At 48.2% G+C, this 20,028-nt stretch overlaps 1 protein-coding gene across 1 annotated transcript in view; it reads right to left on the bottom strand.

The window, feature by feature from the left end:
• Window positions 1-20,028, bottom strand: part of PKD1 (polycystin 1, transient receptor potential channel interacting) — an 85,727-nt gene that overhangs the window by 48,227 nt on the left and 17,472 nt on the right. Inside the window, exons 2-4 of the mRNA XM_042827833.1 lie at window positions 4,113-4,184; window positions 2,956-3,027; window positions 1,112-1,281 (exon numbers count right to left, since the gene is read on the bottom strand). Of these exons, the coding sequence (XP_042683767.1) occupies window positions 1,112-1,281; window positions 2,956-3,027; window positions 4,113-4,184 (314 nt within the window). The remainder of the gene's footprint in view (window positions 1-1,111; window positions 1,282-2,955; window positions 3,028-4,112; window positions 4,185-20,028) is intronic.

Raw genomic sequence — 20,028 nt, 5'->3', positions numbered from 1 at the left:
TGATGACAACCACAACAACACCCTTCTCAGAGCAACAGCTTGTCCCTGCAGTTTGTTTTCCCCCCACCAGCTTGTGAGGGATGGGACACTGCCCTGCCCCAAGCACATATGCATGGCCCCTGCAGCACGCACAGCCGCAGCCCAGCTGGGACAGCCTTGCCTCCTATCCAGCTCTGCCCACGCAGACCAGTCACAGTTGCTTGTGTGTTTTTGCTTGTTGCTACAACATTTCCCCCCAAACATCTCAACAGCCCTGGCCTTGCGTGATCTTCCCACATCGAATCCATCCAACTGTCCGGCCTTGCTCCACGGCCTTCCCGCAAATGCTAAGCCATTTTTCTTAACAAAAGTCCCTTGTGAGGAGAGCCATGACATGAGAACTACCTTGTTTTTATCACCCGTCTGGCCATATTCTTTAGCTTGTTAGGAAGAACTGTAGCTGGTTGGCTCTCCCCAACCTATCCTCGTTAGACTGAACTACCCCAGAAGACAGCCTGACATGATTGTTTCCACGCTAACCTGAGGTACATGAAGAGGGGAACACCTCACTATCAAGGGGAATAACAGCAGCAGTGAGTCCAGCAGCAGTCAAGCAGTGTACTGCTGGAGTGCTGGGTGATTTGTGGGGAAAGCAGAACAGCCACCTGCTAGGTTTGAGCTCCTGAGGAATGTTGCCCTTTGCTGGGCAGTTCAGTTAGCTCCCCCCAGCTCCCATTCCCTGCATCAAAGGAGATGTCTGATGCTGATTGAGGAGCACTCTTTCTACCTTTTACTCAGAGAGATGGCTGAGCACTTGGTGAGGATTGAGTTTTTTAGGGCTGCTCCTCCCCACCTGCCAAGCAACCAGTGCCCCATGTTTGTGCTGGCCAAGGCAGGCAGAAACATGCACCAGGAGACAGGGCAGAGTTTATACAACTCCTGACATGGAGCCCTGTCATCTGCAGAGATCCAACTTATCATGTCCTCAGGTCCCACCAACTGTAATGATATTCCACTGCTTAAAGTCAGATTGTTAACCGCTTGAGAGAGTGACAGCCTAAAGCGAGAACCATCTGAGGGCTGCTTGGAGTTTGCCACCCTTTCAGTCATCTTCCCCACCAACGGCCCTTACCACAAGAAGCATTGATGAACGAAACACTGAAGAGAGAAAGGTTTGCCACCCCAGGAGGGTGTGCGCATCGTGTGTCTGATGCCTGGATAACGGTCACTTTTCTGTCTTCCACCCAGCGGGGCAACCAGGAAAGTTTGCAGTCACAAAAAAATGGATTCCAACTTAAGTTTCTGTAACAGGGAGATCAGAGGAAAGTTACGCCTTCACTTGACAACGGGAAGCATGTGCTAAGTGCTAATTACAGCAATGTGCAGATCCCTCACTGTTCCCATCTGCGCAACTCCAGTGAAATGCTTCGGAGAGTACTGCTAGGGGAGCTAATGAATAGGGAATCAAGCAATAATTAACATGATTTTTCTAGAGGCTAGAATTAGGCGAGTACTCCAAGTACTTTTTTCACTCCACAAATAATTGTTGCAATTAGAAGCAAATTACAGACACAATCTTATATTTAAAATAGCCTGCCATCTAACAGCCACTGGATGTAATGGCAGCCTCTGCAGCTAAGGGAGACTATTTACAGCTCCATTAAAAAATAGTGAAGAGAATAAAACTGATCTGTCAAAAAAGAAATGCAAAGTCAATGATAATCTTTCCATGTGGCACTTTAATGAAAAGATGGAAACTTTAATTGCAGCTAAGCTTGATCCAAATTACAGCCTTTGGCACTCAGCTGCGAACAGGACAGAGATGGAAAGATGTTTGTTTAGCTGACGCCAGCTGGGCTGGGCTGCCGCAGGGGCTGAACCCAAGATTTTTATACTAAAAGCACCACTTTGCAGGCCAGCCTCAGCAGGGACAGGCTCACTTGGACACAGCAGGGATCCCTTCTGTCTCTCTAGTGCAATTTTCAAGCAAAAATGCAAAGCTGAAAATGCCCTTTGTGCCTTGTCTTCATGGAGAATGTGTAGCTGAGCTTTTTTTCTTGCTTGCTAAGAAACAGCAGAGGGTTGATTCTTTGGCTCCAGACACAGAAATGTCATTCTGTGCTGTGATTTTATATACCTCTCCTGGAAATATGTGGTATCCCTTTGAAACATATCTTTCCCATATCAACACAGATTTTAATTACTTCAGTTAAAAATCATTATAAGCATAAGAACCTGAATTACTCAGGGAGAAGATCTTCAAGGGCCTTCTCATGACTTTGACACACGTGTGGCAGGTCACTGTCCTTTCATTAGCTCCCCTGGTCCCAAGGTGTGACCATACAGCAGGAACAGGGGGGGGTGTGACTGGAGATAACAACCTCAGGAGAGGTGGTGTGGAAGAGTAGAGGAACCAAGAGGGTGGCAGCAGAGGTTTGAGGTATCCAGGAGACAGAAGCGAAGTCTGAGAGGAGGTTAGGCACAAGTGGCACCAACAGGATCCAAGAGCAGGACACAGCCTGAGGAAGAAACAGGAGAGAGTCTAGAAAGCAACTGCAGGGGGTGTAGGAGGAGGAGGAAGCAGCAGCTGGAGAGAGGAGAGGTAACACCTGGGAGGCCTGGTAATGAGAAGGTGGGAGTCAGTGCATCAACTCATCCCTCCAGCAGCCAACCAGATTTAGGCTTCCTGCACCAGCTCTGTGCTTCCTAATGCTCAAAAGTTTTGAGAATGACACAGAGAAAGATGAGGTTTACTGCCAAAAACTCACCAAGGAAGCAGCTGGCAAGCAGGCAGGGCTGGATGGGTGAATGGGCACTAAGGGCTTTAGTTCCCTCATTAACACAGATGGGAAAGTGTGTGCCATTACACGTGGTGGGGATGAGGTGGGGTATGCGGCCCAGATCTCCCTAAGGCAGCACTTAATTCCCAGGGAAGGTCTCAACAGGGAACCAGGAAACAAAGAAACAAAAACTTACATTTCACTTAAATTAAATAAATTATCAAATATTCCTTCTTCTAATGTAGAAATCTTGTTGTGGCTTATATCTCTGTTAAAAAAAAAGGAAAAAATTAAGTTTAAAAATTGTTCATTGTACTGGTAATAACTTCCCAGCCAATAAAACATGATCAACCTCAGTCCCAAGCTCTGCTTGGTGGCCACCTGCCCTCTGATCACTCCCAGTCTCAAAAGCCATGCACATACACTGGCAAAATTTTCTGTGAGGCATTAAGTGGCAGAATCACAGGGTATATGAAGTTGGAAGCACCTTCTGGGGGTCATCTGGTTCAAACCCCTCCTCAATCCAGGCCAGCTGCAGTGGTGTGCACAGACCACATCCAGACAGCTTCTGAGCATCTCCAAGGGAGGAGATTCCAAACCTCTCTGGGCAGCCTGGTCCTATGCTCAAGTCCAGCTCTAGCATTTCAAGTCCTCCAAAGAGTCGTTTTCCTTCTAGGAGATTTTGAAATGTAATGATGGTAGGCTGTCCTGGCTATCAGCTACCCAGGTTGAACCACCAAATCAGGTTTGGGTGCTGGCACATTTTTGGATTTGACAATCCATTTTTTCTTAAAATACATTCAACCTTCTCTAGGAACCAACAGTAAGTAGTAGTGCAAGTCTACCTGACCAGCGGCTCAACCAGCGAGTGTGCTAATGGTCAAAGCTCTGCTCTCCTCCTGGACCACTCAGTCTGGGCAGTTTCCTCAGGGTGCTGGGAGCAGTGGGACGTGAAGACAGGCCTTTGCTTCACCACAGCTGAGTTCCTCAAGGTCCCACAGCCTCAGCACCCAGTTCCCTCTGAAGTGGGATCTGGACAGCGCAGCTTTACCATCATTTCCCATTCTGCAATCCACCCCGTGATCGATACCACTTACTCTCTCACCTTCATCTCCCCTCCACTCAGTACAGCATGCCAGATCCTGCCTGATTGTGAGCACCAGGCAGCAAATCAGCCCTCACTGGGCTGTGCAGCTGAACGCCTCGAGGAAGGAGGCCATGGACACATACAGCTGGGGCACAACGCGAGGTTGACCAAGAACAAGGCTTACTCATGACACGTGAGCATGTCATGATACCAGCCCAAACGTGCTCTGCTAGCTGAAGGACTACAAGTGCGCAGCATGTACTTACAATTTTGCCAGAGAAGTCAGGCTTCTCAACATCTGGACATCTAAAGCACTGATCTTGTTTCTGGAAAGATCCCTAGAGAAAGAAAAAACAGTTTTCAGCTTTTGTTCAACTTTTTGTCATTTCTCCATCGGTGGAGTTTAGAAGAGCCTCTCTCCAAACTCCATCCAGACTGCAGACAGAAAGGTTTCAGTGTGTTAATGTGGAATGGTTCTCCCAGCCAAAGAAAACACCTCTCCCAGCTACAAAGCATGCACTGCTCCCAGCACTGTATAATGTGTAGGGACAGACTGGCCTACCACTATACACATACCATTCTACAGCATTCCTAGAGCAATCACAGGTATAATTAATGTATTACTGAATTTGAGGTATACCTCAAAAAATTATTCAATTCTAATACGTGTTCAAAGAAGTAATCAAGAGGTAATGTGGACTAAGTTAGCAATGAACTTATGGAAAAAAAAAAGAAAAAGAATATGAACTTCCACATCCACCTCTAACACCAAAGAACAGGAAATTAATCACAAAATTGATGCACTCAACTTTTAATGCTTAAAGATCTTTTTTAAGATCTCTCTGAAAAAGCTTACGAGAAGCAACTAAGAATATTTTCTGGTTAAAATCAAGCTCAATTTTCACAATAAAATGAACAAAGTTTAAAAAATCTTTAATTCCCTCCCCATAACACCAACATCCTTCAATTCATCCAATGCAAAATTCTTTTTGTCATCTGGTTCAGTTCTTTCTTTTCACTTCATGTCCTCTTTTTCAAGCGTAAGTTTAGACACTCAGCTAAGAAGTGAGATTTCACTGATCAGTCTCTGCTTGTTCCCTATAAACTTCAGCCCCTAGTTTCAGATGAATCTTCTTTGGTTAAAGTCACTGAGCAGTACCAATGCTCTTCTTCCCAGCCCAAGGCAATGGTTCTTCTCCTACCAGGATCTCTGTAGGATGGATCTGGACACATGGCTCAGCTCCTGCAGCCACACTGCACAGAGTCCCAGCTCCCTCCTCACCTTTTTCTCCTAAGAGCACCTCTCATAATCTCTCCTTCCTGTCTCACCTCTTATTTTTGTTCCCTAATAAATTAATTCCTGGTTTGATCTGATATTTAATCTATCTGAATGAAAAGAATTAAACCAAACTGGCAGAAAAATGACTTATGATTCCAGGAAACCATGGGGATGAGTAACAGGGATGGATGTCTCTTTAAAAGATTTATTTTTCCCAGTTTTGCTGTCCAGGAGCTCTTTGCCAAGCTGAGAGTGGATTCAGAAGAATACATCAGCAACACCAATAAAGAAGGCCAAGAAATGTGCAAAATAAAAGCTCGACAAACACACTTAGAAAAGCGAGTCCACCAGCTAAGCATGCAGCCTGCACAGAAGGCTCTGGGCAGGTGAGCAGAGCCAGAAGCTACCATCTTTGTGCTGAGCTGTGCACATGTTGGGCATGGGGTGACCCGGTGTAACAGGGAGAACATTCTACTTCTCCTCTGAGACACATGGAAACAGCCCAGTTAATTCTCAGGCACCAGACAGAAGGAAGCAGTTTTTCAGCTCGGATGTCTCACGCCTTGGCCTTCCTGCTCCTCACTCAGACAAGAGAAATTCCAAACCCAACTGCCTGCTGCTACAAAGCCAGGGCAATAAGCATTGGGCAGGGAAAGGTCTTCAACACTGCAATAGCACTGGGAGCCATGTGGTGTCCTGGGACAGCCCCAAGCCCATTGCTGTCCCTGCAGCTCCCTCTGCTTTCCTCTACCTCCCATCCTGCTGCTTTGCAAGGAGGAAGCAAAGGACTCCAACAGAGCTGCCTACTCTTCTCCATCCCCCTGCAGTGCATGGAGGGCCCCGTGCTGAGCCTTTCCAAGCTCTTCACAAATATCCCTTCTCGTTATTTCCATTTCACCTCAGAGAAAGCTTTCAAAGCTTCAACCAAGGGATGAGCCGTGGGCTAAGAGCCCAAGCCCTTGGCTCCTGGGGTCAAACAGCTTCATCCATACCCCACAGCAGACACAGGACCAACCTCACAGCCTGAGCTCATGTCCCGACCTGGTGAAGATGCTGATGCTCTCCATGGGACAAGTCACTAGAGGGCAATCTACAAATCAAAGCCTAATACCTTTGCTATTTTCCAACCTTGCCAACACGATCTGATGAAGAACCAGTATAAAACCTTTTGGCTTTCCACCTCACCAGACCTCCACGAGGAGTCTGCAGAGAAGCCAGGCTCCTGTGGACAGCCCAGCCCTGCAGAAGCCAGGAGTGGTGGCGGGTGCCAGCGACTGCCACCTCCAGCCACCTGCTTGCCTTCTCCTACTGTTCCCTCTCCAATTTGTATGGAAAATAACATTATACCTTCCTGGCATGGGAAAGAGGGCTGTAAACCAAAGGAGGCTAAAAAAATAAAATCAGGATAGGAAAGAACTACTCACCAATAAAACCCCAGGCATGGGCTGTGGGACAGAGCTCAGCCTCTCGGTGCCACAAACTGCCACGACTGTATTTTCCCAGCCCACTGCCAGGTTGGAGGAAATTCAGAGCAGGTTCAAGACAAGGCTGAAGCCATCAGAAAACAAAGCTCTCCATTGAAAGGCAGCACACATGCTGACTGCTGCTCTGCCCACGAGGAGAAAGAAAAATTGTGTTTAATTGTGCAGCACGTGGCACCAGGAACACGGTGTGCTCCTGGAAGAAGGCAGCTGGAGGCCAGTCACAGCTTCCTGATCCCATCCACATCTGTAAAATGGAACTGTGTGCTACCAAAGGGGCTGGGAGGGCTCAGCCTGCTCCTCTGAAGAGCTCTTGAGAGCGGAGGCATCAGAACCCACCACCAGTGACTATGGAACCGAGCACGAGCTGTGTGAAAGACGCCCCTAAAGAAAGCTCCCCATGCAGCTCCACAATACCTCCCAAAATACAGACACATTTGACATATGTGCTGAGCAAAGGAAGTTTTGAGAAAACTTCTGGAAGCGGGCTCACTCATGTGGGGAAGGCGAAGCTGCGGGTAAGGGAATATTTGGTAATGAGGGCGTCAGCCTGAACCTTGGGAGCCTGCAGCTCCATCCCAGCCCTGCTACCAATTCCTGCCTGAGGCTGGGAGAGCCACGTGTACTGCAGGGAGAGAGGCGGGATGACGGCAGGGACAGCATCCACCTCACAGATGGTGTGCAAGTACTCACCAGTCCCTAACAACGCCAGGGACATCCTGTGGATGGAGCTGGACCACTTCTGGGAGTTAAACACACCGGGCACCTGTGTACCCCAAGCAGCAGCTGCCAGCATCCATTCACAGAGCTCCAACGGGCAGGAGGCAGCCAGGGAAGGGCAGCCTGGGGAGCCGGGTGGTTATTTCTGCAGCCCGTGGTGCACGGGCTTTTTTTTGGTGCGCTGCTGTTTTTTTCTTAATCCCGCAGAACATATAATGTTGAGCAGGGTATAGCACGCCTCCGCCTGCCAAGCCTGATATCATGCTCTCATTATGTCATTTGCGGGCCCGCTCTGCCTTCATTTCACAGAAGAAGGGAGGGAAGGGAAGGGGGCAGTGCTGGCTTGTGCCTTCCGCAGCCCTTTTGGTGTGCGGAGCCCAGCCAGCACAGTAATGGGAAAAGCATCCACAGACAGGGAGAAATGTCTGTGCATAGAGGAGCCTGCGTGCAGGCTGGGGAAAGGCAGCAGCAATTCATCAGAAAGGGAGCTCCAGGCCGATAAGCTCCAGCTTAGCTAAGTGCTGGAGGTCCGTGGAGCTCCAGAGGTGCTTGGGCAGCCTGGCACATTTGTGTTTCCATCCAGTGCATGCAGGAACCTCTGCAATGGTTATGAAGGGGCTCACAGCAGTGTGAGAAGGATAAAGCATTTGGCCTTCAGCACACCATGCACACCATCCCACAGTCACGGGAAAATCTATCCCCCAGCCTCACTTTAGTCCAGACTGCGTTTTAACAGCAGGAGCAGCCACAAGGATGGCAGAACCCACGGGATCAAAGCAGACAACGCTGCCTAACACCTTCCTCAGCCAATAAGCTCCATCATTCACGTGCTTTAACAAAAAACCACTGCTCCCGTTGGCTGGTTTAAATCTGCTAGACAAATCATTTCACAGGACACTGCCTTACTTTCTGCTCTGTAAATGATGAATAATTGCTCTTATTTATCTTCTCTGTACCATTCCTGATTTCAGAGGCCTCTCCTGGATTACCTCAGCCCTCATTTACTCAAGCACAACTTCCAGTGGAATAAGATCCCCGTTTCTGACCCTAGCACTCTCACTCCACACACCTCACTGCCCCCAGACACACCAGGTGCTTGGGCTGACGGTCCCCAACACCCAGGCTGCAGCATGCACACCTCACAGAGTGTGGCAAGTGACAGAGGGACACAGGAAACAGTTTGTGAGACACAAACCACTCCTTCCTTAGCAGCAAGAGGCAGCCCAGCCGCAACTGGGCTGTCTGACGTGTTACCATGGCAAACGCTCTGCTGGGCTCCAGGAACACAAGGCAGCACAGTACCCCTTGCAACAGTGCTGTGCCTGACGTACATAATAGACTTTCCAGAAAAGTGGAGGAAAAACCCTATGTGTTTTTGCATGCTTGAGCCAGGAAAATTACAGCTTTTTTGCTGATCTGATTCCTTTTTCACTTCGAATTTTGGCTTGCACCTCTTCTAGGAAGCACAGCAGAAGTAACAGCACTTTGTGTGCATAGTGAGGAATAGAGATTCATGCCACAGTGGCTAAGGAAATGTAAAAAAAAAGAACTCCGGCTCTCTCATGTGCAGAGCTGGGAGCGTGGGGGAAATGCTGCAGTCCTGCACTGAGCACAGGGGCATCCCAGCCGCTGAACTGCCCCCAGGCACATCGAGCTCCCAGTGCTTCTCCACAAACAGGAGCAGAAGAGCATATGGAGATTTTCATCACCAGGTACTGGTTTCAGTTCCTTGTGTGAGGCTAGGAAAAGAGGGCTTCACCCTCTGCCCAGAGCCATGTAGCAGAGAGGCACTGCAAACCCACACTTGTTGCCCCTGAGGCTGCATATCATCTGCACAGATCACCTTGCAAAGAATAGCAAAGCTACCAGAGATAGAATGAAGATAGCAGGGTCCAGGGAAAAGCTCATTGAGAGATGCTGGAGGTCCAAGTAGAGCTGCTGCTGCAGCTGGCAGGCAGAGGGGAGCACCCTGGCCTCCACAAGGCTGTCACAGCATGATGACAATTTATTTGCTCATTTTGAATTTATGAGTTTCAAATGCTGGCTCAAGTCTCAGCTCTCTCCAAGGAATTTGCCCCAAAAGACTTTTTCACAAATATTCATCTAACAAATAAATGTTTCTCTTCCCACAGCAAAATCATAATTGTTGATATGAAAATGTAAAGCAAGGATACAAGCATTTTTGCAATGTTCCGTACACTTTGTGCTCTCCTGGGAGAACTGCAAAACACTCTCGCATATGTCCTTGCAAGGCAGCTCAGCCTGGAGACAGCGAGGTTCGACTTGAGTAGACCAAGACACGATGTCCAGTGCTGCAGGCCCAGGAGCACACAGAGCAGCCCTATCTCTGCCTGCTCCTGCTGCCCCTCTGGGTTCCTTCCCCCTGCAGCCTGCACAAGCCTCTCTCAGAGGCTCCAAGCTGCAGGAGTCAATCCTGCTCATCCTTTTTGCACTGGGCACAGGTTATTGCAGATGCTGTGGAATGGCATGGAACATACCCTGCAGCTCTTAGCACAGTGGGTGAGCTCAGGGGTGAAGCTGAGCATTGGGTGTCTGGGTTCCTTAAGGCAGCCCAGGAAAAGGGGCTGCAAGAGCTTCAAGCAGCGCAGAATGGGACTAATCTGAGCTCTGCATGAAACGGAGTTGAGCTCGGGACACCCCAGGCCCAGCTGTGCCCTCACCCTTCCTGGCTGCTGTGCCTGCAGCTTGGGGAAAGCTTGGGGATGCAGTGCTGCTGAGCACAACCAAAGGCATCGACCTCCAGGTGGGAGCTGTCTGAAGCACAGCTGAGACCCAAAGAACGGCTCCTCGCATCCCACAGCCAGGGAGCTTTTCTCAGACTTTCCCAAATATGGTTATAAGCAGGACCAGGGATGAAGCCACTCGAACAAAGGGGATGTGTTACCTCATGCAGTGATGTCATGTTCTGGCAGTGCAGCCCGTAGGCGATGGCATCACGCGCTCCATCCCTCCGCTCCCCAGTCAGGAGTGCTGGGTGGGGGCCTTGCACACACGAGGCTCCCAGGAACCGGAGCGCTGCTGTCTGCACAGGGACCCACAAGAACTGCTTGATTTACAAGCTATTTTTAGGCTGTGACTGACTTCATCTCCTTGTTCCCAACATTTAAACAATGGAAATGCATGCAAGGAGGGGCACTGGAGAGTCCCCAGGGCCTTGTGCACTTGTGGAGACCACTGCTGGCACTGCAAGTGGAGCTCCCCTCCACCAAGAGGTGACTTGAGCTGATGTGCAGTGAGGTTTGAATATCACTGAGGAGAAGGCACTCGGCCCTGCCTGGCCTCTGTAACATCACAGAGAGATCAGAGCAAAGAAGGCTAAGTTTGGGAAAGCAGCAACTCAAATATTTAAATAAAGTTAATGTCCATAATTAGTGCTGCACATAAACAAGCTGTCTGCAGTTTCAGCCAGCTAAATGTCAGCCCTGCAAATATATGTTAGTTTCACGGAAAGTTTGCAAAAAAAAAAACAAAGATCCATCAAAACAAAGCATCTTCCCAGCACACGTGGCACAGCTCAAGCAAGGAGACAATGCTGAAGCCTGCAGCCCAAGTCCAGCTGCTCTCCAAGCAGATAACCACTTCCTTCCCCAGAACACCTCCACCCAGGGGAGCCCCAATGCTCACTGGCACCACGCATTGGCACATGGCTCCTCCACATCAGCATGTTCAGAGCCCCATGACATTTCAGTTTACCATAGCATGCAAGCCCTCTCTAAGCTGCAATTTAAGAATTACACAACCGAGCTACCAAGTGTTTAACCTTGCTCACAAAGTGAAGAGTTTCCAATAAAACTTCAGGCATTGGTGATAGTAATTCACCATCGGGATATAGGATGAGGTAGATGATATTCAGGTCCTTTTCTTTTTTTTTTTTAATTCTATTTGTATTTATTCTAATGTGAGGCCTTCGCCTTAATAGCCATCCTTCAGACAATAACACAACACCATTCTTTTCCAGCACTGCAAGCCCTGCTGTACACAACAACGGAGAGCCAAAGGCATGCAGGCAGCAGTTGAAAGAGAATCATAAATGTTGGAAAAGACCTCTAAGGTCAAGTCCAACCTCCAACCCATCACCACCATCATAGCCACTAATTCACATCCCTAAATGTTGAATTGATAGCAACAGCACATTGCTGCGCTGGAGCAGCCGAGGCAAGAGGAGCACAGAACTCCAAGAAAGTCTCCTTAGAAGCACACGTCTGGTTTGCAAACACTGACACAATACGAAAAAATATTTGCATAGCTCGTTCCTTGGAAACCTTCTGGGGAATCTGTGTTCAGCATCCCAAAAGGAGGAGTGAAACAACTTGAGCATCAACTGCTGTGGTGCTGCTGCAAAGCCATGAAGCAGCAAAAAGGGGCCTTTTTCGGATTCATATTCGGAATAGTCCTTATTCGGAAGGACTGTTGATTTGATGGGAGCATCACCTCCCAGCCAAAGTTACCCATGCGTGCTAGGCAAAGCAGACAACCCAGACCCAAAGCACTGAGAAATAGACAGGGAAAGTCCAAGGGCCAAGCACTGCAGAGCTGCCTGCAGCACGACAACCATCACTGCCCTCTGCTGACATCCCCTCCGCACCCTGCAGTACCAAGGTGCGCTCCCTGCTTCTGACCTGCTATCACCAGAGCAGCACAGACACAAGGGAGAAGCAGAGCTAGCAGATTCCGTGGTGGTCTCCTCATCAGTCACTGCCAAAGGGAGGGCCAGAGAGGCCCCAGCCCAAACACACTGCAGGGCACAGGGCAGCAGCTGCCTGCAGTGCAACCACCTGGCATGCCACCATCCCGTGTGTCGCAGTGTCACCCTCCTGGATGTGTGAGCAGAGTCACTCCTTCCAGCACCAACAAGGCTGGCCCAGTAGCCACATCTCTGCAGTCACTTCCCACGGGTGATAACGTTCTCTCAGATGCTTTCCCTTTTGTAGCTGACAGTACAAATTTGTTTGACCTTTAGCTAACATCAATCTCGAACAGACAAGCAAGTTTTCCAAGTTTCCTGGGTGGCTGCTAAAGAAAAACATTTTGGTGTGCGTTTTAACCGTGTCTGTCAAATGATTCTCACCTCCAATATGTTTTCCCAACAGCATTTTCACACATTTAAGATGCTCCCTGCTCCAGGCTCTCAGCAGCACCCTTGGGCTCCGAGCATGGGCTGCCAGATGGAGGAAGCTGAGGTGGAGAAGGGATGAGAAGCAAAGCACGGGACCACACAGTCCGGATGAAAGATGCTGAGCCCCTCACTCATCTTTTCTTCTCCTCCAGGCAGAAAACTCTGGGATTTGTGGCAGTCACATTAGCATTTGATATATTTAAAAATAGCACAAAGCAATGGAGCTGCTCTGTGAAAACAATGATGCTAAGCATAACCACAGAGTTCACAGCCCACTGCCTGCAACAGACAACCCACAGACTGGAGAGTCTGAAGAAAAAGAGAAGTGCAGCATGCTCAGGAGCAAGACTTGGCTAAACCACGGCTGCAGCGCGGTCCGGTTTGTGTTTTCCTTGCAGTCCTGACGTTGTGCCTGCTTTCTGTAGTCTCCTAAATGAGGGACAGGCTCTCCAGATGTACTGCAGCTCTGGGACCTACACAGTGCATGAGCTGGTTTCAGGAAAGAGAGGGAAATGGGCCACAAAGCCACTCACCTTTCCCTTTTGGTATTCTGCTTCTTACACTAATGCAAAGCAATGAGAGCAACTCACATACTGCAAGCCACAGGACTGTGGCTTGCAGTATGTGGCAGTATGACTGAGTACAGCATCACTGCTGCATTTTGTTTGCCCCAGCCTGCTGACATATATGCTACAGAGGCACTCAGCAATCAATCTCTGAGACTTCGCTGCAACGCAGCTCTTTGGGATGACTCCAGCTTGCTCTTACATTCTGAAGCCAGTATTTAATCCCTTCGATATATGTGTTGATTTCTTTCTTTCCAATTCCTGACAAATATATGTTGCTTTGAGTCAAATACCTACAGAAGTCATATGTGTATTACATCAACATCGTCGTCTTCATCTACTCCATCTGTAAACTCACTTAAAAGGCAGACATTCATGAAATCTATTTTCCGTAAGTGAATATTCCATGTTGGTTGCCACTAATGACACTATCCCCTTTAACTTCTAGCTTCTGTCCATGCTGTACACTGCACTGTTTCTCCTCAGGCTATAAAATCAGGACACCAGGTTAACAAACACTTGCACCATCCCATTTACCTTCTGTTAGCACTGGTATCATGCTCATTTTGCTCCAGTCCTCAAGAATCTCCCTGCTGCCCTAAAATTCCCTAAAAGAGAACATTAATAGCCCACAGGGCTCCTCGGCCAGATCTTTAAAAATTCTTGGATGCAAAATATCTGAACTTGCTAGTTCAAGAAGGTTTAACATTAATAGCAGCTGTTTAACATCCTCTTCAGTTACTGTTGGAGTGGAAAGTATTTCATCATCCTCATATGATACAAATACATCACATGGCTTTTTTCCAATTAGAAAACAAATATTTACTGCCTTTTCTGTATTTTCATTGATAATTTGATCACGATTGTTTACTAACAGACCAATATCATTTAATCCCTTTAGTTCCCAATATAACTGTGCGACTTCTTCAGTTTTGCTGGCCACAGACTCTTCCTTGTATTTTGCTTATCAGTGCTCGATAGGCTTGTCTTCCAAGCCCATACTTGTTGCTATCAACAGTTCCCTTGTGTACTCATTCCATACCTGCCTTCATGTATTCTCCCAGCTCCACTGCGTTTTTATGCAGGGTACAGAGAGGCAAAGATAGCCCTGTATTAACACAGAGGTGCACAGCAGAATCAAGGCAGACCTCATCACCAAAATCTTAACAGCCTAAATGAGGTTCTCTCTAGAAGTGCTACAAGCCCCAGAAGACTGCTACAGGCAGGGTTTGGTCCAGCACCCATGCCCAGCAGACTGGTTACCTGCAGGATATATGCACCCAACAAGCCAACATTTTCATCGTTCTTTCAATCCACCTCCAGCAAATGCTAAGATGTAGCACTGTGCAAAAGCCAAGCTGCACACACAGTACAGACTGCAGAGCAGGATCTGCAGCTCCAGGGGCACAAGCATTGGGCTGCTTGCACCCACAGGGCTCTGAGCAACATTCCCAGCCCGGGCACAGCTCCACAGGGTGCTGTGTGTGTCTGTTTGTTTGTGATTTTGTGAATAGGGCTGCTTAGCACGTTGAGTCCTCCCTGTGGGGATGATGTGTTACAGCGGATTGGCTCTCTATTCCCCGAAGGAAACATCTGCACATTCCAGACACATTTTGTAACGGGAGTGAAACCCATCCTTGAAGTGAAATTTTACAGCCTCCACAGCGCAAAATAACGATTGCTGGCAAGAAGCAGTGGAAAAGTAATGTTTAAAATATTATTACAGGGAAGCGGCTGCCAGAGCCTCAAATTAATCACTTGGATGTGTCTTTGGAGCCGAGCGGTGCGTTATGTAACGCCGGCCCACCTCCACCCGCTGCTGGCCCTGCTCCTCAAGCAGGGGCACCCGCACCCTGCCACCAACACCAGCTGCATCCCAGAAGGGTCAGCTTCAAGGAGATGTGGCCTCAGCCAGGTTTCTTCCAGGTACCCCCACCTGTATCATGAAGGAAAACCCCAGCATACAAAATGGTCATAAGCCAGGTAAGGCAGCACTGCAGTTGTCTGTATGGTGTCCTCTCCCTTATCCTGTAGTACAATGATTCATAATAAGCAAGAACAAAAATAGGATACAAATGCAACTGACATACTAAAAAAAAAAAATGTTAAAAAAAAAAACAACAAAAAAACCAACCCTCTAACTGAAAGCAGGAACATAAACAGCAGTGGATGCAGACATATCTATGGGGGAGGTAGAAACAAAATGTTTGGCAGTCTATACCAACAGCAAGAAGTGACATGAGTACAATGAGGGAAATGAGTCCTGTGCTACAGCAACAAGAGAAAAAAAGCTTGCAGGTCCTCAGGAAGTAACACTCTCTAAGCAGTCACAAGGCAAGTGCATGCTCAGGCTGCAGGTGGGCTGGCACAGATGCCAGAACCACACAGCAGGCACGAGGGAGATTTTGGGTGGCCCCAGGAAAGGTCCAGATGCTGCCGGGCTGCTGTGAGCCTTGCCCAGCTGGGACACAACAGGCTGCTGCTGAGCCTGGCACAGGAGTTTGGCTCTGCAGATGACAGCTCATGGAACCCTTGTCTTTTTCCTCTGCTTCTGGCTAGGCATCCAGCACCATGGTGACTTCTGAAACGTGGGCAATGGATTCAGGCCTACAGCATCTCTTCTGCTCCTGAGTGCAGCTGCCATATCCAGCAACATCACCTGGGCTAGTTCCTAGAGCACATCCGCTTTCCTTTCCCAGCTCACTTCCATGCTCCCTGGATTCCTGGGGGTCTAAATATTCAGGTTTGAACTTAGACAGATACATCCATACACAGACAAGGAGACAGACAAACAGATATTTCGCCCCCAAAGGGGCTTTCTTATTCAAATCTGTTTTAGCAAATGCATAAACAAATTAATCCAAGGCTGTTGTTTTAAATGCCTAAGCATGTGCTTTGTTAAAAGATCCAGGCAACAGTTTTGCAGGAGTTGCTGTGTCTAATCAGCTAAACACATTAGAAGAAACTATCCAAATACACATTTAGCATTCTGGTCTGCCTGACTCAGAATCAACCTTACAGGTTTTCTCCACTTAAAGGACGAAAAGCAAATCTGATTAGTTAAGCATCCTAAACCAAACATCCTAAATCCTGAGCAGAAGCAGCACACGTGGCAGCAGGTGGGCTGCACCTGGAGGCTTCCCCATTCCACTGCATCTGCTGGAGTCTGAGATACTGGCATTTCCATCATTCCCAGGGATAAAGGGCTTCCAGCCTCCTGCTTCGCTGTAAACACCTCTCTAGCACAAGGACAAGGTAATTTCAAAGACAGGCCCATGAATCCCTATTGGAACACAAACATCCGAAGAACTCATTGAAACAGCAGCTTCGGTTGCTGTTATGTGCCATAAATCACAGGGCATGATAAAGACCCAGAGCGAGTCTGCTCAGCGACTGTGAGGGCAGACAGACGGCAGGAGAAAAGGGGAATGGTCTACAGAAGGCCCAAGGACATGCCTTTCCTTAATCCACGTGTTCCAGTGCTGTTACTGATATGAGCTCCCCCTTTATTTCTTTTTCAAAGGTGGTTGTTTGGTTTGGAGGGCTCGGCCCTGAGTGTTTTTGGAATACGCTCCCTACAGATCCTTAAACATCTTACTTCTGAAAACAAAAAACAATCAGAACCCAATATAGATCTGCTGGGTCCAGGACAAAATGGATTTGCGTGTTTCTGGCATTAATAATCTGTGTGGTTGCATTGCTTCCTTTTAGCATTAGAAAGTCTTCTGCAGTGCAGCCTGAATATTTTGACTCCAAAATACACGGATGTTCAGAGGCCCCAAAGTAGGCATAAAGGGAAATTAGCAGCTTGCCTGGGCCCAGTAGGGCCCCAAGCTCTGAGGCAGAGCTGCCCCCTTCGTAAGACCTTGCAAACTGACATGGGAAACAATCACCAGTTTGTTCTCTGCACAAGCTGGCAGGAAGCACAGCTCTTTGCCATCACAGGGAAAGGGCTGGCAGTTCCTCCTGCTGCTCCAGCACAGGGGATGTGGTCACTGCAGGCTGCAGCACTTTTTCCTCTCCCTATCTCTGTATTTGCTATTGGAACTACAGAGCGTTTGGGCAGAGGAGCCCTTGTTCTCTTCATCCTCAGCTATCTATTGCTCTTGGTTTAGGTACAGAGGTTCAGCAGAGACAGCTGACCACAGGCTTCCCAGGAAGATGGAAATCTTTCTCTTGAGGCTCTTCAAACACTCAGGTCAGATCCACCAGCCAGCAGCAGTCTGGGGTTCGCTCTGGTCACTGCCCATACTTCATGCTTCAGCAAGAAGCGAGGCTCTGTGTCTGCAGATATTACTGCCAGCACAAGGGAGGTCCTCCCCAGGTCAGATGGTGTGCCTGGCCCAGAGGAAGTGATGCACATTTCTGACTTGTTTCTGAATTCATGTGCACAGGAGTCTGCTCGGTGTCCTCCTCTGAACCCCTCCTGGTTTTAGCACTCTCTGAATTCTGAATTTTAGTCACACTTCCCTTATCAGAGAAGATGGACTTTTCCCTGATGAATCCACTGAAACACCAGAATCGCAAGCAATTTTAGAACAAATCTTGGCGAGAAGTGAAGGGCCAAATTCATCCCTGACGTCAACAGCCCTACCCCCCAGGGATCCACTCATTTTCATGCGCTGTACATGAAGAGATGCTAGCAGCTTTTCAGCGTGCAAAGGGTGCGGATGTCACAGCTGCCACACCAGCAGTGCTGAAGCTGATGATCTGAGCCCGACACCGCAGAAGGAAACGTTTGGATCTTATGGGTTAAACAGGAGTTGTGCATCAAACTCTCTGCCTGTTCCTTGGAAAATTTAAACTCTAGATAGGAGACTGCCAAGACTTTAACATGATCTGCTTGTGAAGAATAGCTGTCCACACTTCTGCCAAATATTAATGGCTGATAAATCCACAATGCAGCAAATCTGGGGGTATACGGAGTGGAGACCAAAGGACAGATCCCTGGAAAGAGCTCTGGAAGAATACTCCAGTCCAGTCATCAGCTTATCCTGGAAAGACACAGCTGACCTCGAGGTAACCTGCTCCTGCACTGCTCTTCTCAGCTCAGCTCTCCCCCTCAACACGGACTGCCCTCCACCTGTCCAGAGCCACGAAAACAATTTACCTCTGACCTCTGGCTCAGTCAAAGCCCTCTTGGGCTTGCCTCTGCTGGCTTTAGCTAAGCTTCTGTGCTGCTTTACTGCAAGACCTCCAGCAACTGCAACTTCTTCCTACTGCTGCTGCAAAGAAGGGCTTACACTGCAGCCCCAGAGTGGGCAAACTGGGGCTGCGTTCCAAAGCCACCAACTGCTCAGAAGGCAGGAGATGAGCTCTTCTGAGGAAGAACTTCTGTACTTCCTTGGGGAAAGGCACTGAAGGCCCTCATCCTTCACAGCATCCACAGCTCAGTGCCAGGCCCAGCCCTTGCCCTGGCATATATATATATACAGTCAGCATATGAAGAACACATCATCTCTAGAGCATCTCTTCGAACTCAGCCTGAGCAGAGGCAGGAGGAAATCACAGCAGTCATTCAATAGACTTCTTCCTTCTGTTCCTGCAGACTGCTATCTCTGATCAGCCTTGGAAAAGAGGTGGCTGTCCTTAGTAAGTAAGTAAGTCAGATTTGGTCTGATTTCGTTGTTGTGAGAGAATCACAGAGAGGATAATTTCATTCATTTCATACTACAGGTTATGTTAAAGGGAGGATCACTACAATCTGTTCCTTTCCCCCACATGGCTGATGCCTACAGCCCTTTTTAAAATCATTATTGTGTGAAATAAACTGTCTAGGGGAAAAAAAAAAAAAATGGCCTTGCAACTCTGTTAATCTTCCTAATGATTTAATACCTGTGAGTACTACTGGGAGGTATTCCTTTCCTGATCGCATTAAAAGCTCTCCTATTAAAAGTCTCACCACACTTTGGCGTCTTATTGTGGATTATTATTTTTTTTAAACAAAGCCAATTTCTCTGGAGAATGAGTAGGGGTTTTGCTCCCACTGTCCCCTGTGATTTTTAAAGACTTCTAAATGCCTGCCTGGGGGATTCCAATAAGTCCTGGCACAGATCCTCCAAATAGTAGCAAAGCTAAACAGGGTATGGCTGTTATTGTAGAGATCACTCACTGCCAGCACAAATACACAGACTGGGCCACTCAACCTTTTACAGCAGGAAAGTCACGGACAGTTGATGATTCACAATCAGCATTTTTCTACTACTACAGCCACCCTTTTTCTTTAATTATTCTTCCTTTCTGGCAAGCGTCCCTTCCCTGCAGTTTCTGTGATGCTTTTTCCCCCCTGATTTCTTAATCATACCAGGAAGAACAGGCAGGAGACATCCCAGAGCCCACAGTTACATTTATGCATCTATTCAACACGCCGCATACCGGAGCCCTGGTGAGACATCCCTGGCAAAGACTGCTGTGATTCAGCTATCTCAGAGGTTAAGCATTCCAGGTGAACAAGACCAGAATAAGGCCTGTGAAACACCTCCATCTCTCTCCACACCTCAGAAGAAGGCTGACGTGGTTTCATGGCACGTGTTTGTGCTGTCTCTGTGCCCAAGGGTGAACCTAGGGGCATCCTATTCCACATAGGTTCCTTTTTGTCCTTTTCATTTGCTAAGCCAAGAGATGCGTCCTTCCCAGGTAAATGCATTCATGCACATCAAACAGCAACATCTGCTCAAGGACTATGTGTTCTCCCACAGGCACTCACCAGGACCAGTGCAGACTCAGGGCAGAAGCCCAGCATTGAACCCAGCTGTGGATGCATGGCTTGCCCACCTCTCCTCCCCCCACTTCACAGTGCTGCAGCAAAGGGGCTTTCCCCTGGAGCTGATTCTTGCACTCAGAAATTCTTCCTTTATTATTCATCTGAAATCTTCCCCAATTCGGGTTTTTTCCAAAGTTCCCAGAAACAGGTCTCTGTTGATTCACCTCAGCATTCGCTGCTGGCTAATGTCCACTGCACATCACACACTTATCAAAGCACACAGCATGAAAGGAGAA

This window comes from Centrocercus urophasianus, unplaced genomic scaffold (genome assembly GCF_019232065.1).
Source record: "Centrocercus urophasianus isolate 14NV4802_14NV808 unplaced genomic scaffold, USGS_Curo_1.0 seq_29, whole genome shotgun sequence".
Taxonomy (NCBI): domain Eukaryota; kingdom Metazoa; phylum Chordata; class Aves; order Galliformes; family Phasianidae; genus Centrocercus; species Centrocercus urophasianus.
This window is presented reverse-complemented; position numbering and strand designations above follow the sequence as displayed.